Source organism: Nymphaea colorata, chromosome 10 (assembly GCF_008831285.2).
Source record: "Nymphaea colorata isolate Beijing-Zhang1983 chromosome 10, ASM883128v2, whole genome shotgun sequence".
Taxonomy (NCBI): Eukaryota; Viridiplantae; Streptophyta; class Magnoliopsida; order Nymphaeales; family Nymphaeaceae; genus Nymphaea; species Nymphaea colorata.
In genome coordinates, this window is record NC_045147.1 from 17628494 (window position 1) to 17648346 (window position 19853).

Consider the following 19853-nt stretch of genomic DNA (forward strand, 5'->3'; position numbering starts at 1 on the left):
AAGTTTATGTACGGCACATAAAAAGGATTTCAGATCAGCTTAGGATCTATGACTTGTTCTATGAAACCCACCTATGATAAGTTGATAACTTTTCATTCTATAGAACGGCTTGCTTTTTGGGTGCTTACCTCTATGGAATTTGGGTCTCCTTTTTACATCAAATGGGGGTTTTTGTATTTTTTGAACCCAAACACCAGCGGTGAATTATAAAATTTTCAGAAATTAAGCTTTCTTTTCAATGATTCTGCGTCCAAAACCTTAGCATTCTTTTGTTGTAATAGCAAAGCAGTAAAGAGACCTTTCGATTGGATATTCGATAGATGACACTCTTTTCTGAGTTGCTCTTTATTCCAAACTCATATTCGATTCAAGAACAGTAGGCATATTTCTGCGTTGCACTTACACTCCTTTAAGTCGAATTTAATTCTTTTGTTGCTCCACAGTAAGGCTTTTGTTATCTTCTTAAAAGTACAACTTATCAATTAAATGAATCCAATTTCTAACACTCATTAAAAGTACCCAAATGGAAACACAGAGGTCAATGTGTCAATAAGGTCTACAAATATAGTTATTTGCTTCATGAATATGTCACCACAATACATTTCATTTGTCATATTATGTTGCACAACATATGGATGGCAACATTTAAAAATACTTGAAATTATTTTCAGAAGCTTTTGGTACACGAAGAAACTAGTCGTTCATCTGTTCAAGCTCAAAATATCAGCTCTTACAGACAAATCTTTGAGTTAAGCACGAGCTACCATTTCAGAAAGACCGGTCACCCTGAATGATGCCCGCGTTATTGGCACTTTTATATGGGCAAGAAGCTTGCACATAAGAAAACCAAGCTCGCGATCAGCAGCGAAGGCTTGTTTATTTGATGCTCTCAGGCTTCATTAAATGTTATGAGGCAGATTTTTTTATGTGCATTGAGTTTGTGGGTCCGTGCGGAGGGCCAGGTGCTCCTTTGTCTTGTAAGGCAGGACGCAGGGCCACTTGTAGAGAGCTAGTGGCGGAATATACCTCATTTTTTTAAGACCAAAGATAAAAAGCTTTAGAAGAGTACTCGAGAACCTGTTCGCAATCATCCATACTTCTTTGTGTTATTTGTAAGGAACAAAGTATCGCAAAAAAGCAAGCTTTCATAAAAAAAGATAACCTGTTGAAACCGACGTTTACAAAAGCTCAATTGTCCCACCAGTGCTCTGTACTTCTATCTTTTGGCAAATGACTTTTTCTCGAAAATTGCTTGGTAGAGGATGGTAGGCCTCGAGAAACATCTGATTCGAGTCCATAGGGTTAGATTTGGGTAGACGTAGCTTTCCATCGAGCTTGGCGGCAGGCCTGGACGTGCCTGCCCCGATCCGAAAATATCCACATACGGAAATTCAGATGAGGTCGCACAGTGGTTATCCTGACCCTGACATCTCTCTCTCTCTCTCTCTCTATATATATATATATATATATGTGTGTGTGTGTGTGTGTGTGTGTGTGAGTGCGTGTGTGTGAAAAGAGACAAAGATCAACCATAGAAAAAAAAAAAGACATGGAATTACATTCTGAATCAAGAAAAAGCCACATGAAGAGATCTTTCTGGACATCTATTTCATGTGAAGCTCAATGAACAAATTGGTTGTGTGAGCCATAAATTGACCGCTTTTCCGCCAAATATATCATTCTCAACGTGGCCAAGTGCAGCATATTAGCTACAAAATTTATGCTGCGAAAGGGAAATTCTCCCAGGTCCTATACCATTTCACCAAGCTGGAAGGCGAAGGTTGAAAGAAACAAAAATATGAGGCTGTTAACTAGTCCTAGGAACAGAATGGTGCACAACATTCAGAGATATCTATGCCAGCAACTTCCATGGCATTGCAAACCCACTCCGGCACATCACCCTTTGGGAACTGCAAGCATGCACGTATGAGAAACTGTTACTTCAGCAGCTTACCTTTTAGGAGCTACCAATAAGCATGAGAATGGCCAACTGAACCATCAATCCCTACAACAGCGGAAATTGAAGAATACACAACTAATGGAGAGGAAAGCTAAAAGTAATACCTGCAATTTCAGAAAATTGCAAACAAACCTGCAAAGAAGTTTAAGAAAAACAGGACAAGCTGTCATTTATCCATATAAGTTCACAGTGAATAGAAAGAATAAAACGAAAAAAAAAAAGAAAACAGGTATACATACTCTGGAAACCAGCCTTCAATAATTGATGTATGCAAGTCACTGCTGAGCTGCAAAGCAGGACTTGCTATCAGCACAAGAAGTAGCATACTAAAATGTCAACTTAAAAAGTTAATCCTGGAATAATTCATACCCTCATCATATATGCCAGGTTATGGTATGTTAGAAGCTGAGATCCCATAGCGTCCTTTGTTACAAGGTTATGAATGTAAGCTCTTGTGTAGTTCTGGCAGACCTGCATAGAAATCAATAAAGAAGATGCTTAGCATCCTAGATACAGTTTATGTCAGCAGCAATTGCTATGAAAATTATACCAAGCCTTCATTTAAATATCAATTAGGACACACCATACAAGTGCATGTTGGATCAATGGGGCGAATATCATCAGCCATTGCTGCATGCTTCAGCTTCAGAAGACCCTACATGACTCAAAAATGCATCTGATGGTTAAAATGCATAAGAGCAACCATATAAAAGAACAGTAAAGCTGCATGAATGTTGAAACTCTTCTCATGTCTGATCATTCACAAACTCTTGACATTGCCTTTGAGGACAGGCCAAAAGATTGCTGACTTAACTCTTCTGCAGAATAATATGGACAATTGAAGAACCTTCCAACAGGTTTGATCCAAGATGAACTAAAAAGCTCAGCCAACTGAATAGATTAGAATGGCAATAGCTCATGATAAGGACTTGATGTTTCCTGTCAGTTTCCAAAAAGAGCCAAGTAATTGGAGAACATGCTATCAACATATGGCCACAACATTGACCCATATTAAATTTGCACATATTTCCATGCTGCAGTGGCAACACAAGCACCACAAACTTTATGCAACTTAAGACTGCCACCATGTCCAATCACTGACATAACTGCACAACCGAAGCCAAAGATTTATCCGGAGAGCTAAAGATTCTCACCTCAGGCACTAGTGCTGTGCCAAATCGTGCAGTACGTGTAGGATAAACACAGTCATACATGTCTGCACCTAAAGCACTGCAAACCACAATGTCAAGTGGATAACCAACACCCTGCAAGGCAATTTATATATAATGTTATGCGACTGAATAATGCACAGTGAACATTCACGGTATAGAAGTATAGAACTTTTAAGTGTTACAAAACACTATGTACAGGTTCCTGCTTCTAGAATTGCTACTGATCAATTCAATTAATAGATAAGAATGGAACTGACCATAACATAGCGTGGTTTGTCCTCAGGCAATGCAGCAGTGCATTGAGCAACAACACGCCAAAAGGAATCTTTCTCTTCACCTCCTGCAAGACCACCAATAGCATAGCTGTCACAAAAAGAATAAGTAAATAAGTGATTTCATTTCAATGTCTAATACGCAGAGTTTAAATACCTAGAGAGAGTTATGACTTATGAATTATGCTAAAGGCCACTCCACTCTACGCTGCACTAATTTTGCTCTAGTCAAGCACTAAAAAGCAAAACCCTATCTAATATATAAAATATCCTGAAAATTTACATGCAACGATGGTTAGCATACACAGCAAAATGATGGTGCAGGTTGAACCGTTGAAGGCAGATATTTTAGGAGAAATATGCCAGGCAATCGGCCCCAGGGCACTTTTCATAGATTGTAATTCTAGGTGATAATAAAGGGTGGTTCACAATCGTATATGATAATGTAAGTTGAAGGCAGATATTCCAGGAGAAATATGCATGGTAATTGGTCCCAGGAAATTCTTCATTGATCTTAATCCTAGGTGATAATTAAGGGTGGTTCACAATCATTATAGTTTTCTTGTGTGGTTTATATACAAAAATTATTACTTGTCAAGGTCATCTTTGTCTGTCAACATCTTGTACACAAAAGTCTAGCCATAAAGCAGCACAAAATACCGCAACATTGAAACACAAAATTTCAAGAGCACTTAGCAAATCAAAATAATTTGATGCATCACTTATCACGCTATGCAATCATGATAATAAACGTAGCTCAGCACCTTCTATAGAGTGCAAAGATTGAAAGTCTACATAGTTCTCAGGCAACCACATCAAACTGTTTAAGTAATTAGGTTTCAGTAAGCATCACCATGTGAGGATGTTTTCCATGTCCTCCAAAATAATGGACTTTTTTTTTTCTTATCTGCAACTCTTTGGAAAGATCTTAAAACAGCTTCAGGAGAAAAAGGCACAGCTAACTAGAAGACTTGCTCTACTAACTTTCTGTCAAAACAGAAGGGTATAGGCATATTCTGAGATATCAACCCCGCAAGGTGTACACTGTACAGTTATTAAAATTCAGGCATATTCAATACACACATGATGAAATAGAAAAGCTAAAGAGAATTTTCCCCAAAAATTACTTCAATTCTTTATATATTCCACCAAAAAAATTATCAGATAAAAATTTAGCAGAAGTTCCTTAGGGAAAAACAATATGGCATGATTGGTTCCAGTATGAACTGAAAACATTCATGTATGCACTTCAACAACAAAGAAACATAGACAACCAACACGAGTTTCTGTTCTAGGACAAGTTCGATTATAAGTTTATGCTCTGCCAAAAGACAATAACAGAGATAAATGTGCAGTATATTGCAGAAAAATAAAGCATTATTTCTTTGGCTTCATTTTAGGCCTTTTGCAACCAAGACTAGAATGCATGAAGCACAAAGAACAAAAAACAGAAGATAACTTATAAAAGCTTTTAATGTCATAAAAATGTGTAACAAGTGATATATTCTTGACAAGTATGGAACTCATCGTTAATCCTATAAAGCAACTACTGGTTGAACTAACTAATAAAATCAAGCAAAAATAAGACATATGATTCAACATGAGATGGTCATACCCAGGCAAGTTACGCTTAACCAAGCCCTTCACACATATATCTCTGCAAATGCATAGAAGAATCAAAGTAAGAAAGAAATGTAAAACCATATATTTGCAAATACTGAGAATTTTGCAGCAAAAAAAAATCCTTGGCCAATCAAACTTAACAGGCAAGTTTCTCATGTGTAATCAAATAACCAAAAAATGATTTTTTTTTTCACCTGAGAACAGGGTCTAGCCCTCCCTGAACAATACCAAATAAGTTCTGCTCATCAGGCCTCTTATGAGCTGCAATCCATGGTAGACAGTAGATATCATGTGTAGGAAAAGAATCTTAGAGTCAGGTTTCCCAGTTCAAAGAGGCAGAGAGAGAGAGATACTATGAATGAAGTGGTAAGCAAAATTATCTACAAGACAGCTTTTAATGAATATTTAGGATCAGTGGTTTCCTTGCAAGCACACTATGAAAGTTCAAGACGGGGAGAATATTTTGCATAAGATTTAGAATTGAGTGCACATGAATTGATAGCCGAAGGACAAGTTACCCAGAAACACAGGAAGTAAACCAGATTGATATTTGAAATACAAGGTAATTTTATTTAATTTCTAACTACTAAAAGCTGCCATAGAAAAGGGTTTCAAACTTTCTGCAAATTCATCCAAGTATCTCCATGCATATGCACATACAGGCATCCATTTAACCAAAGCCACAAACAAATTACAGACCCACTTTATGAAAATGAGTCAGTTACTCAAAATCTAGAAAAGTTGTAATTTTGGCGGTTTGATCTTATAGCTTAGCTTTGGTTATCAAGAAAGAAAGAATTTCATCTAAAATAGAAAAAAGGAAAAAGTTAAGCAAAAAAATTAAAGAATCCTCTCTCTCTCTCTCTCTGAGCAAGCATACAAAGACCATCCATGGAAAGGAGAAAGAAACAACAGCAATGCCATCTCTAATATGTTTTCATACCATTTGAAATCCTACAGAAACGACTCAGATCTGCAGTAAACCACAAAATGCCCCCTCTCCAAGCACACAAAGGAAAAGGAAGGAAAAAAACTACTTTGATCCATTGTCACAAATATTGTTCGGGTATATTTCAGTAAACTGTTTTTTCTTGGAAAAATATAAGGAGAATCTCGGCGATTTTTAAAAAAATAAAAAGTCATCAAAATTAAGTAAAAATAAAATAAATGAGAAACTAATATAAAAACATCAAAAAACTAACTAGATAAGCAAGACATGAAAATTAGAAAATGGAAACTGGCACTCTAATACATACGAAAAAGGCAAACACACAAGTTACCTAATGGCTGAAGCGCCGGATGGAATGCTTTTCTGGGTTTCCAGCAAGCCTCACCATCGACGCAGGTTATCACTCGCCACTCCTCAAACCCTCACACACCAAACGCAGCTTCCTCACTTCTCAAACCCTCACCGAAGAGGCAAACACTTGGTAAAAGGTTAGGCGCAACTGGAAGACACAGCTTCCACTCTCACGTCTCACACGAAAGGTAAAGTTAATAAACCCTATTCACTAAAAGTTAGAGTTAAGTACCTTTTTAAACATTAAAAGGAAATTTCAGTTCAAAAAATACCCTTCGTTTCTTTACTTTTAACACGTGATACCCTTCTTTAGCAAAAGAATTCATCAGGTGCAGTTTTTATGAGTTAAAAATTTAAAACCATACGCAAGAACATACAAACAGCACAAAAATTCAGTGGCGAAAAAAATGTGATTTTATCGTGATAAAATTGCATTAATATCACGATAATATCGCAATAAATATTTTTTGCCGATATTTTCAAAATATCGTGATTTTTTGTCATTTTTTTTCTTTTTCCTCATTTTTAATGTTTATATTGTGATATTTTCAAAAATATTGCAATATCTGTGACACAAATTGATCTACATATCTACATGCATACAAATCTAGAAAATGGTCCAACCTGACCCATCAACTATCTAAGCCCAGTATCCCTGTAAAAATGCATTACCAAAAACTAGGTCCACAAACAGGCCACAAACACAGGCTGCACAGCGCTGCCACTTTAGTGCATTCTTACAAACAGCACATTAGGTGGACACAAGCACATATAAGGTTGAAGAATGATAGCATGATGCACATCCCATTAGAAGCCCAAATAAGATCATTTGAAAAATCAATGATGTGACAAAAAGTTAGAAACCAACACATCACAATATAAAGGTCGTCCAAATTCAACAAGAAGAAGAGAATGAAATAATACAGCAGTTGTCTTTGAACAAAAATGAAGAAGCCTTTGTTTAAGTAAATAATTAACAGAATCACCTACCAGCAATACATCTATCTATCCAACGAAGTGTTCGGTACATTGCCTCCTCGACTCTAGGACCTGTAATAGTTGTTCTTACAACATCATCAAGGGCCATAATAATGTCCGCCCCAATTTTATTCTGCAAAGACATGACAGAGATTGTGACACTGAAAATAAAGTATAATTATCAAAACACAGGAGAAGTCATTCCTTAATATATTCCAAGACAAATTACATGACCTTCTGCGAGTATATGAATAGCGGTTGGCAATACCATCAATTGCACAATCCCCCCAATCAGACATTAAATATGGCTTAAGCATTATATGACTCAATTTATGTTAAGCATGAACTGCATGCTACTTATGCTCCAAAAATCATTACGGTGTCCAAGTAGCAGCATATGCACTATTCCTGTTCTCTATTCTTCCCTTCCACTACACTTGTTGAAGGTATATTATCTGCTTCATAAAGGTTATCTTACTATAGATCCGTAATTAAAAAATTGCTGCTTTTATCATAAAGGTCAATTTTGAAACATGTATATAATACTTCCTCACTTCCCCTTATCAAGGTAATGCTTTTTGCAAAGAATCCTATAAACAGCTTCCAAATGTGACCTCCAGGGTGCATGCACGAGCTGGCTTACCACCCTGATTGCACATGAAAGATCTGATCTGGGGATGGTCAATAGTTAAGTCAGCCTACAATTCAGAAAGACACCTTAGATCTTCCAACAGTTCATCATCTGGACTTGAATGATGATGAAGATCCACTGGAGAAGCATTGCTTCCATTCCCAATTTCCTAGCTTCTTCCAGCAACTCAAATGTATGTTTCCATTGGGAAATGAAGATCCCTTTTTGTGAACAAGCTCCTTCAATCCCCATGATGTGCTTTGGATTAAAAGGACTTTCACGTTAATGAAAAATAAAAAGTTCTGCAGGGACAAGGTTGAAATATATCAATTAATCTTCTAGGTCATTGATCCTAACATGTTGAAACCAAATAAAGATATTAAGGTATATAATTTCACAAGTATGGAGTATCTAAATAAAAATTAAAAAAAAAAAAAACTGCAAGAAGGTACTCTAAGCTGAAAAAAACTTAATAGTACGATCACATACTTGAATTTGAATTGATTCTTCAGGTGTCAGCAGCATTGGTTTCCCATCCACAGGTGACTGAGATTAACTCAAAAGAAAGAAGTTAATTTCATCAAGATGATTGTTCTATCAAATATACTGATTAAAAAAATATAAAATTTGTCTGCTAGTAGTCATGTTTCACGTTTCACATAGGAATTCAGAAATATCTCTCATATCACATTTCATCTACATAGAAAGCAGCATATATCTCTCACATCTCATTTCATCTACATAGAAAGCATGCTTAGGTACTCCAGAGTCCAGAGACAGTAGACAAAAGAGAAGAATAAATCTATACTTGCCAGGAAAAATTCATACGAGCATCTTTAGTTGACAGATAAGCTTTGTAAATTTACTGCACCATGTAAAAAAGGAAAACTTCAGAATATGAGATGAGAAAAATACCTGGAATGTTACACCTTTTTCTGTTATATCAGCTAAATGCAACAGAGAAACCTAGTGGCCGAAACAAAAGAAAGCATGTTAATACACTTGGTTGACATGAAGAAAACTATCTAGACCCAGAGATATAGAAATCACAAAAAAGGGAAGAAAAGGAAGAAAACAATTATCAATGAACTAGGTGATCAGTCTTTTAGTGAAAAGGTGCAGTTCAATATTCCAAAGACTGCAAGAGACAGCAATTTACAGCAAAGATCAGCAACTAAGTTTTGTGCTTTAAGTGTCCACACTAAAGTATAAAAATCTAGCTTACAGCTTAACTGCTCACTGCTTAGACAATTCAGTGTTGATGGTCCCATATTCATGTCAGATAATTTTCCTCATAAGAAAGCACAACACAGGCATCATGAGAAGGAACCACACTCAACATTCTCTCATTTCACTGTTATAAAAAGAAAAATCTCCTTTGTTGTAGCTTGTCACTTGTCAGTTATCTTTCATTCACTTTCTAAAACGGATCTGCTTCCCACATAATCTCACTGTTCATAGGTTGACAAAACCATACTCTCAATGTATTCAATTTTTCAATCCAGGCTACTTAAACCATTATGCTTAGAAGCAGAGTGTATATAGTCTTGCATTTAATTACCTAGTTTCAGTAGTCAAGTATTTCAAGGATTCTCATATACCTGGAAAAGAAACTAAAGCATGAAGGCTTTTCCTTTTAATGTCTTAGGAAATAGGAATAGATGATAAAAACTTGAACTTGTTTATGTTTACATAGCCAATTTCCATTTTCAGATATGCATACAGCTACATGGGAGCCTAAGTACCAGCATCCATAGTTTCTGAGATTAAAATGTTCCTAGCCAATCATGTCAGATCTCAGATATCTTAGTGTGACCCATGGATTATAATCTTCTACCCACTTGACAATCACTATGATTACATCAAATGGGTACAGGGGCACCATAGCATATATATCACAAAAAACCTTGTCGCGTTTTAAATGCCAGGATTTTCTCAAGCATAATACGGCAAGCTTGAAAAAAAGGGGAAAATATGGCCAATTTTTAAAAATTAAAAAGAACTAAAAATTAGAAACTTTTAAAAAAAATGAGAAATAACACAAACATCAAAAAATAAATCGATGACTATGAATCTCAACCAGGGGAAAAAGAAGAAAAAGGGAAGTGGGTTTACCATTTGAAAGCCACCAGAATCAGTAAGCAATGCCCTTGGCCAGTTCATAAATTTGTGAAGCCCATTCATTTCATCAATTAGGTCAGCACCTGGACGAAGCGCCAAATGGTATGTGTTTCCAAGTATAATTTGGCAACCAATATCTTCCAGTTGGCAACTAGTCAAACCCTTGATAGTACCTGAAAATAAACTTCTTTTGTCAACAAACTGGAAGTCTTCTGATAAACACATGAAGCCTTCAGTCCAAGACTTTCCATTTTCCAACATACAAACAGTTGTCTGCCAAAATCAAGAAAAACTGCAACTGAAATCTTGTAGTGCAAACATCATAAAGCTGTGAAATGAAAAAAGAAAAGAAGTGTTAAAAGCATTTTTTTGGTCAAGTACTTGAACATCATGAAAGAATAAGAAAAATGAAAAGCATTATGTTGGTCAAGTATCTATACGCCAACTGCTCAAATTATGACTAGCATCCTACCATACCCTAAAACACCATAAATAGTAAAAAAACCTGGAAATGGATAAAAAGTATCCTTATGTATAAGAAATAACTTCCTGAGTCCTGATAGGAGAGAGCACTGACAGGCAACATCAAACAACAAATCCATGACCCATCATCATTGAGGACCCATACCAGCAGAAGACTATGAACCAGTCAAAATCTACTTCATAACCAAGTACACCAATCAACATAACCTAAGCAAAGGCAAGAATAACTAAAGCAACAACAGCAAAGCAGAAAATGCAAGCAATGAAGGAGTTAGCCAATAAGAAAAAGAGAACCAATACCTCCAACGGAAGGCATTACTAGGGGACGATTAACAATATGTACTGTATAAGTATCTTACATCCAAAAGTATACAAAATTATACCACAGCAAAGAGAATGACCAAATCTTTAAAATGTGCAAACGAAATAGAGGACATGGCAACCAACTTTTTGTTTTACTTTTGCACAGAAGAGCACCCATAGCATGACTACAGCAAGAAACTCAGACAGATACCACAAGTGCTCGTCTAATTTTCCATTTCGGTTCAGGCAGTCTACCTGTTGAAGTGGAAGGTTTACATTCTTCAATATCATTTTTTGCTGTAGAAAAATGAAATTCAGTAGCCAAATTTTGAAGCCAAAATTGATAGTTGATGCTTAAAGATGTGGATTACCACATTAAGTATAAAATTAGTAACTGATAATCTGATATAAACTATTAAACTTCTTCGTTCTGATATTATTTCAATTTTCAAGGGTTTCTCCACTTATTTACAATTTTCCCATGCATGCAACATTCTGCTCTCAAGCACATCCAGAACTCCACTACCTCATTCAAAAACACGCTTCAATTTGAGTGTAATCTGATCTTACTTGGGCACTAAAATAAAAGGACAATTATGTTGAAGTAAATCCAAAGGACAACTCTATTGTTATAGCAATCTTTCCCTCTTCACTCCCGCAGCTTCCAGAATCCACCCACCCGTATCTTGCATCCTTAAAGCAATGACTTGTGCACAAATCCAAAGAGGGGTTCTCCCATTTCTCTAGCAGCACCAGCAGATTCCTTTTCTTCTGTTCGTTAACATTTTAAACCTAAGCGTGGAAGTCACTGGAGGATATATACATCGTATAGTTTGGATTCTCTTAATATACCCATATAACACAATGATGCGCTTGTCCTAATGCTATGAAGCCACCATCTACAACGACCAACGCTACTTTCTTACATATACCTCTACTTCCAAAAAGCATCCCAATCGATCCATAGCCATCAACAGTAAGCCTAAACATGGCACGTGCAGCTTACAACAGAGACAATGACAACAAAGCAATACAGAACGGAAAACAATACACGCTAACCTTGTGTCCCTACGGGCATAAAGAGCGGAGTGTGGCAAACAAAATGCGGTAAAGTCAGCTGCGCAGCACGAGCACGATTGAACTTACCTAACACCTAAAAAAGAACACGGGTGAGATGAAATCAACCCCAAATTTTCCTCAGAAAGCTTTAAGACGTAGGACGAAATGAAACTGAAGGGTGGAACCGCCATCGGAATGAAACCAACCTCGAAACACAGCGCCATTATGGAGCGCCCTCGCCTGCTCGCCAGCGAGAAAGAGGGAGAGTCTAGAGTGGCCGGCGGAGGGGGGCGCTCTGGTTAGGGGGCGGAGGAAGAAGAGGAACAAAGTGGACGAGGGCGGCGTACCCCTTTTCAAACGACGGGGTTGGACCGCGGAGAGACAAAGAGCAGATGCGATTTCAATGATGGTTGGCGCCCGAAACGAGTGGGGCCGAAACGGCGCCCTTCTTTCCGCGCCCCCGCTCTTTTTGCATTGGTGGAGACGGCTCGATTTGGCCAACTAGTAAAGAGTAAGAGGTGAGCGGGATTTTGTTGGATTCGGGATCCGAATCAGAAACCCTATTAATTTGATACTCAGTTGATCTGAACTCGAGTTCGGATCCAAATATGATCTATACTGCATGTCGGTTGATTACAAGCCGGATCTAAATCAACTCTAAGTTAAAACGTTGACCCAAATCTTTTATGTATCTGAATTGACTTGGATACCACGAGAGCAATGGTAGAACACCTAAAGTGACTGAATATGCAAAGAGTAACAAGCAAGGAAGGAATTTGAATCATGCTTGTGCCATGAAAGCTAGGGTCCCGCCCTCCGCCAAGTTCCAACTGATTCGGGTCTAACATACTCCTACTTAGATCCAAGTGGGCCTGAAATCTCTGCTCGAATCCATGGTTGTAAACTGAAACTTTTTTTTTTTTTTGTGGACGTGGCCTGGATTCAAGTGAGCCCGAAGTTTTTGATCTCGTCCATCGTTGTTTGTAAATGAGACATTCTTTTAGGACCTGACTCCACCAAACTTTGTGTAGATTTGGTGGAAAACTGAGATTCGGAATCACTTGCACTCTATTTTTCAGTAAAGTCGCCTGCTTCTTAGTTTTTTGAGGCAATTCAAAGCCTGAAGTGCTTCATGAATCCCTTTTTGTTCCAAGAATGAAGAAACTATGTTTGAAGTGGGAGACCTGACCATGTTGATTTTCCTGTGACATGTAAAAACTCGAAAGAGGAAGCCTCTTCAGCTTTATGAACTTTTTCTCGGATGAAGGCATCATGGGTCTTGAATGATAAATCTCGCATTCTTTTTATTAATTTGACAAACCCTTGCATGGACCACAATCTAACAACATTATGTCCAAACATGTTGGTTCTACGTACTTGTCAAGAATTCCACAACCACCGTCCCCACTCGGTCTTGTGGAGGACTTGCTCACAGCAAATATTCGTTTGAGAGCTCGGTTTTCAGAGCTGCAGATCAGCTGACTTTATAGAGAGAAGGAACGCCATCAATGTTCACGTACAAGGTCCAGTCAAGCACAAACATGTTCCATCTATGCACACATATAAATCATTTTGTCCAGAATGTCTATGTGCATCCGCAGTTTATGCCTATAATTCACGTTCATGTATGTAATCACTTGCTGACAAGAGCTTGCTCAGGCACTTCCCTATCCTGCACTTAGTTTTTATGCAGTATGCGTTGTAGACGTTACATTATCGATCAACCCTCTATAGAACTCAGATTCGAATCAGATGACCATCAACTCCTCATTCTTGAATCTTGCGGACACAGCCATGACGAGATGGGGTGGCATCTGCACCAATCATTGGGTACACACGACAGCCTTTGAAATGACACTTGACTGCAAACATGTGCTTCTACCTGCATTAGGTATGCCGTTTAATGGGTCTTCAAGTTCCCAACAAGAAACTCTAATATAGGCGCTTGCCTGCAGGGTTGGAAACTGTTTTTTTGAAAAGCGGAAGTTCGTAGTCAACGTCATAACTGGTTTCTTCAGCTGCAACTGCATTCTTCAAGCAGAGGAAATTGATTCAGCCGTTTGACAGCCATCGTCAATTCCGCTTTCTGAAAAAGTGAAAAGATACAGCATATTTGGCATCGGTGAAACTCTTTCTGTTATCCCATTCAGCAGGCTCTTCCGTACAAGAGATGCTTTTGATTTCTTGGTTTGGCTTTGATTCAACAACTGAAACCAGCTATCATTTGAAGTTTTGAACTGTCAATCACCATGGCACGCTTATGTATTTCCATTTATCCATTCGTTGAATCGGAGAAAATCAATGTTTCTTTGCCAATAAGAAACTCACAGATATTCATGAAACGTAACCGTTCGTTTTCCGTTTTGATGATGGTCCACAGATCTTTGACATTGGAATTACATAAAAAGTCGGTCCTTTTTACCACAGCCCAGCTGACAAATGAAATTCCTCCTCGTTGGCAACATTTATTTGAGTAAGTTCTTTTCCAGTGCTAAATTCTTTTACCAGCCGTACTCTCATTATCATTTTATTCAACCAACTTTATGGGAAACCTCATGTTTAACAGATTCTGTAAAAAAAAAAATTAACTTGCCAAAATCAACCATCTAGTAAGCTCTTGCGTTTCACCAGAAATCCTTGCAACTGCAGTCACCATTCCTGAAATGGTGGAAGCGAGTGGCGTCCCTGACGACAATCTCCCGTTCAACAACCTTTGACATAAACTTTATTGCAGTGTGGCAATCAATGCATACTCGCAGATTCTTGATGACAAGAACTCTTGTTCCAGGCTCTGAATTCATAAGCCCAAAAGCAATTGCCAGCCTCTCGCTGTGAACTGCCAGCATCTCATACTCTGAATCTTTGTCATCATAGAGAGCTTCACTCATGTCCGCTACATATCCAGCTTCCTTTAATAATTCCTCTAACCTATCCAGCATTTTGTATATTGCTTCAGCCTGGGGATGAGACCTATCGCCTGCCAAGAATATGTGAACCCTCTGCTGCAACTCTATGTAGCTGCAACCTGGCGGTTTTCTCAACCCCCTCTCTCTCATCATGCATCTAACTGTTGCCATCCCTTCATAATTTCGCAAGCCAGCATATATGTTTGATAGCAATACGTAGTACCCAACATTGGTTGGTTCAAGCTGGAAAACATTTGCAGCAGCAATCTCTGCAATCTCAACATTGCGATGGATTTTGCAAGCACCAAGCAATGCTCCCCAGACTGCACCGTCCGGTTTCATTGGCATTGCATCAATTAAGTTCCTAGCCTCGTTTATCTGACCTGCACGTCCAAGAACATCGACCATGCATGCATAATGTTCCAGCCGAGGCTCTAATCCATGGTTCTTCTTCATGCATTTGAGATAGTCCCAAGCTTTATCAACTAATCCTGCATGACTACAAGCTGATAAAACACTCACGAATGCTATAGAATCAGCTTGAATACCACTAGCTATCATTCTATCGAAAAGATCAACTGCCATGTCTCCTAAACCATGCATACCATAACCATTGATTATTGCAGTCCATGAAACAATATTTTTCTGGGGCATTTCATCAAACAACTTGAGCGCTAACTCCAAATTGCCACATCTAGCATACATGTTGATGAAGGCATTCATTAGGAAAACGTTGAACTGGAAACCTTTCTGGATGACATGTTCATGAATCCCACGCCCAATACTCTGAGCTCCAAGAGATGCACAAGCAGAAAGTATGCAGACGAGGCTAACCGCATCAGCTTCAGCACCAACTTTCTCCATTTCACGGTACAGGCGGAGTACATCATCAGCATGCCCGTTCTGTGAATATCCGGAAATCAGTGCATTCCAAGTGATTATATTTTTTTCAGGCAACGCATCAAACAGCCGACGGGCATCATGCATGTCACCGCATCTCGCGTACATTGTTATGAAGCAATTAGCGACAGATTCGTCCAAATCAGCCCCGTTCTTGATATTAATACCGTGGAGGCATCTACCGGTTTCCAGATCCTGAAGCCTAGCACAAGCAGGGACCAAACCCAGCATTGTGATCGAATTAAACTCGATACCCAGGACGTGCATTTGACGGAACAAGACCAGAGCTTCCAAGGGTTGCTTGTTGAGGTTGTACCCCGCAATCAAAGCGTTCCAAGAGACGAGATTCTGCCGTCGGGGCATTTCGTCAAAAACTTCGCGTGCATCTCGGATTCGTGAAAACCTCGCATACATCGCAATCAGTGCAGTGCGGACGAACAACTCCGCGCCACATCCAATCCTGATTACGCAGGAGTGGAGCTGCTCGCCGGTTTTCGGCAGTTGCAGGGCTGCGCATGATTTAATGGCAAAAGGGAAAGTGAACCCATCAGGTGGGACACCAGAAAGCTGCATTTGACAGTAGAGCTGGAGGGCCTGGAAGAAGCGGCCCTCCTGCGCGTACAATTTCAGCCGGGAGTTCCACGCGGCAGAACACTTCCCCAGCATAGGCTTGAGGAGGAGCAACCAAGTTGCCCATGAGCATTAAACCGCCTCGCTCTCGTTCTTCGAGCAATGACCGCCAATGCTGCCTGTTGCAATGATTCAATTCAGGGAGAAACCATTGTTTGGGAGTGAGTGATTCTCCAATCACCTCTAGATCGGTGTAAAACTTACCGAAAGAATTGAACCTCCAACTTTTTTTATCCTAAACCCCAAATCTTTCATGCAAGTACGGCGCGGAAGAAGCTTGAATGAGTTGTGCTGATCCCTCTCTCTCGTAAAACCAAGCATAAATGAGATTGGATTTTTCCTCTTCCTCCTCAAACCCAATTTGACTTCCACGAAATAAAATCGGATGAAGATCCAAGAGATGAAATTCGCGCGATGGTTTTTCACCTTTGTGTGATGGCTATGAAATAAAATTTCTAAAAATAAAATCCAAAGAGGAAAATGAGATTGAAATCTGTCAAATGCCGATGGTGGAGGACAGAGTTCTTCGAGAATCCATCGTTAAAAACCTCAAAAACCGCTGGTGAACGTCTTTACAAATGGTTTAACGAAAACCGTCGCTAATGTATCTATTGTGACGGTTTTTAGCAACGGGAATTTTATAAAATCCATCCAGCAATGTCCGGCAGCTACAGGAATCCGGTAGCTTTTAACCAACTCAGATAGTTAGCAATCTATTTCAGAGATTGCAGCAGATAATGTAAAAAAACCAACAACCCGACAGAATTTAACTCACATGAAGATGCTGCTGACAGATTTTGCTTGAGGCGCTCCACTGCATCCAATAAAAATCAAATGAAGATCTCAACAGTTCTTCTGTAAATTGATACGAAACACACGGTTTATGCTTAACAGCTCGTTTGTAAGCCTCTGCACCCAATAAGCCCAAACCATCAGACTATGTGCAGACTACCAACATAGGAACAACATGGAGAGGATTGAGTTCGACGACTCTGTAAATTATTCTCTACTTAGCTTGTGATGTTCAAGTGACTGAGTATGACAGTGATTGTACCTGGCAATCAACCAGCTAGAGCTGAGCCAGAATAGGGTTACCAGACAAGTGGGTTTGCACAGGAACTACTCACAGTTATTAGATATCAAAGTAACTTCATGTTGGTAATTTTCTCAATAGGGCAACAGAGAAACACAATGCTTCATGCTATCATTTACAGTAGGGTGTAGACGGAATTCCACTATTGGAACAATTTGACATGTCACCGTAACCAGATACTGAAAGCAAGAGGCATCCAAAAAAGAGAAAAACAATTTTTTTTATGTAAAAAAGTTGAAAAACTCTCTACCTATATATATATATATATATATAACAATTTTGTCACTAAGTACACCTTAAAAATTGAATCTTTTGAAAATTCCATGATTTAACTGTTATACAATATGGTTTGCACATTCGAATAAACTAATTTAAAAACCGAATGTGAATGTCTTGAACCACGGAGATGGCATCCATAAAGTTTGAATTCTGAAACAACAAATCCACAGACAATGATTTCTAAAATTTCTTGGGCGATTACTCTGACCTCGTTTAAGAAAAGGTCAGGCCTAGCCACTGAGGAAGAGGAGCCCACCATCCTCATATCGGCCAGCCCCACATGAGATGAGCTTTCAAGTATCTGACTGTTTCTACCTAATTTGTATCAGTTGAAGTCCGAATTTAAATTCGTTTGGTTGAATAAAGATCGAAGAGAATTTTTTTTTTTTTTAGACAACCACCATTTGGCTATATCCTCTCAAAATTGGACTCCAAATTTCTGATTAGTTCAAGCCCCAGTTTTGCTGATAATTCTTCATTATTCGTCACCGACCCACAATTTTAGTGAAAATTTTAGTCAAGAAGAAAAGAAATACCCTCTCATTTCATGGGTTTTTGATATGATTTGACTTGAGATTTCTTTTGGGCGGTAGTCAGTAAATGAAAAATGTGAGTTCCATTTCCAGATTATGGCACAAAGTTTGTCGTTCAAACCATGTCACGCTCCCTGCGAACAATGAGACAGTGAAGCATTTCTGAACCCACTGAACGTACTATTTTTGACAACGAGATGCCACACTGATCACTTACTGCCAATAAAGTGTCTCTATGTCTGTGTGTCATCAGTATCTCCTGTGGATGCAGTAGTACTGCACCATTCAGCTTCAGAATGTAGGAGCTCGCTCTTCCCCGCACATCAAACAGCTATTAGTATCACTGTTGGAGGTGAACAGTGCATCCACATGGGAAGCTGCCGTCCAGGACAACGTCGCAAGGCCTGCACATTGCCAGGGCTGGGACCATTTTCAGCTCATCACAAGATCAAAGGCCCATTGCACGCTCGAGTACAATACAGCTATTCAGCTATTGTCTTTGTCTCTCTTGTTCAATCACTGCATGAGTTGCTTGAAAATATTAAAAATTCCATGAAGAAGCTATATATATATATATATGTATATATAAAGGCGGAGCGAAGATTTTTTTCAGGAACGGGCCAAACGGTTCAACGAACTTATTTGAGTATGGCTAAACTAAACCCGAATCCAAAAAATACATTACCCAACTAAAAATTTTCAATTTTTGTAATGTAATTTTTTTTTCAATTAGTTGGTTGGGGTGGGGCCATGACCTAGGTATATATATATATATATATGTTGTCAGCTATTTGGTAACATATCGTTATGATTGAAAGTAACCAGCTGAATGAGATTCTGAAGCCCATCAACAATGTGGGTGATAGGTGACAATAACTGGATAAGTTAAGATTTGTACTTATGTTAACATTTATTAGAACAAGTCATTGGTCGTTGCTGATGCGAGGCCAATTGCCTCTATTGGTTTAGAAGGGCAATTTTCAGCGGAATTTGAAGTACGTTATTCTTATTATTCTTATGTTTGTACTTCCTAATAACAAAACACGAAAACCGCTGTTTACTTATGCTATCGTTTAATTAATTTATTCAAGATTTTAAAACACCAAAAGCACTGTCGTACCTAAGACAAAGTGTTATAGTTGTTGCATGGATAAAAGAAAACGCTACAAAATTTGAAAGTTATGAACGTAATAGTTCATTGCAATTTCAAAACGAATGAATGTGCGCATCGTGTCACCAATCATTTGCTCACTGAAATGCCAAACCACCATATTCGCTATCTTCGATCTGTACAAGTGCATAGGTTTGGTACTAAAACAAGGAAGAATGAACTCAAGTTAACGTGTACGAAAAACACCAAGTTTGCTGCTTTTGCACATGTGCTGTCTTCTCATGTTATTTGTTTAAAATTCAAAATTCTAATACAACATTAGTATGAAAACCTCTCCGACATTCTAATAAATGGTTATACGAAATTAAAAGAATTAGCCAGTAACATAATGACTACTATTTTCTACTATGAGAAAGCACTAGCACTAATGTTCCTCTCTTTTACTTTACCAATAGGCAAGACAATAATAACTGACGCCTGCCAGTCCATTTCATCAACA

The 19853-nt window shown here is 38.5% G+C and overlaps 2 protein-coding genes across 2 annotated transcripts; both read right to left on the minus strand.

Annotated features, from left to right (window-relative positions):
* Positions 1-1534: 1534 nt before the first annotated feature.
* On the minus strand, positions 1535-12337 carry LOC116261731 (uncharacterized). Its single transcript, XM_031640551.2, has 15 exons — positions 12109-12337; positions 11903-11996; positions 10052-10230; positions 8852-8902; positions 8426-8482; positions 7318-7438; positions 5222-5288; positions 5020-5061; positions 3390-3495; positions 3115-3225; positions 2544-2615; positions 2330-2431; positions 2200-2246; positions 2065-2092; positions 1535-1910 (listed from the first exon to the last, which is right to left on the minus strand). The coding sequence occupies exons 1-15, from the start codon at positions 12124-12126 to the stop codon at positions 1818-1820; spliced, it is 1188 nt and encodes a 395-aa protein (XP_031496411.1). The 5' UTR covers positions 12127-12337; the 3' UTR covers positions 1535-1817.
* A 283-nt stretch (positions 12338-12620) lies between these two features.
* On the minus strand, positions 12621-17088 carry LOC116261891 (putative pentatricopeptide repeat-containing protein At3g11460, mitochondrial). Its single transcript, XM_050080057.1, has 2 exons — positions 16543-17088; positions 12621-16457 (listed from the first exon to the last, which is right to left on the minus strand). Exon 2 carries the CDS (start codon positions 16372-16374, stop codon positions 14527-14529), a length of 1848 nt encoding a protein of 615 aa, XP_049936014.1. The 5' UTR covers positions 16375-16457; positions 16543-17088; the 3' UTR covers positions 12621-14526.
* Between the last annotated feature and the right edge of the window lie 2765 nt (positions 17089-19853).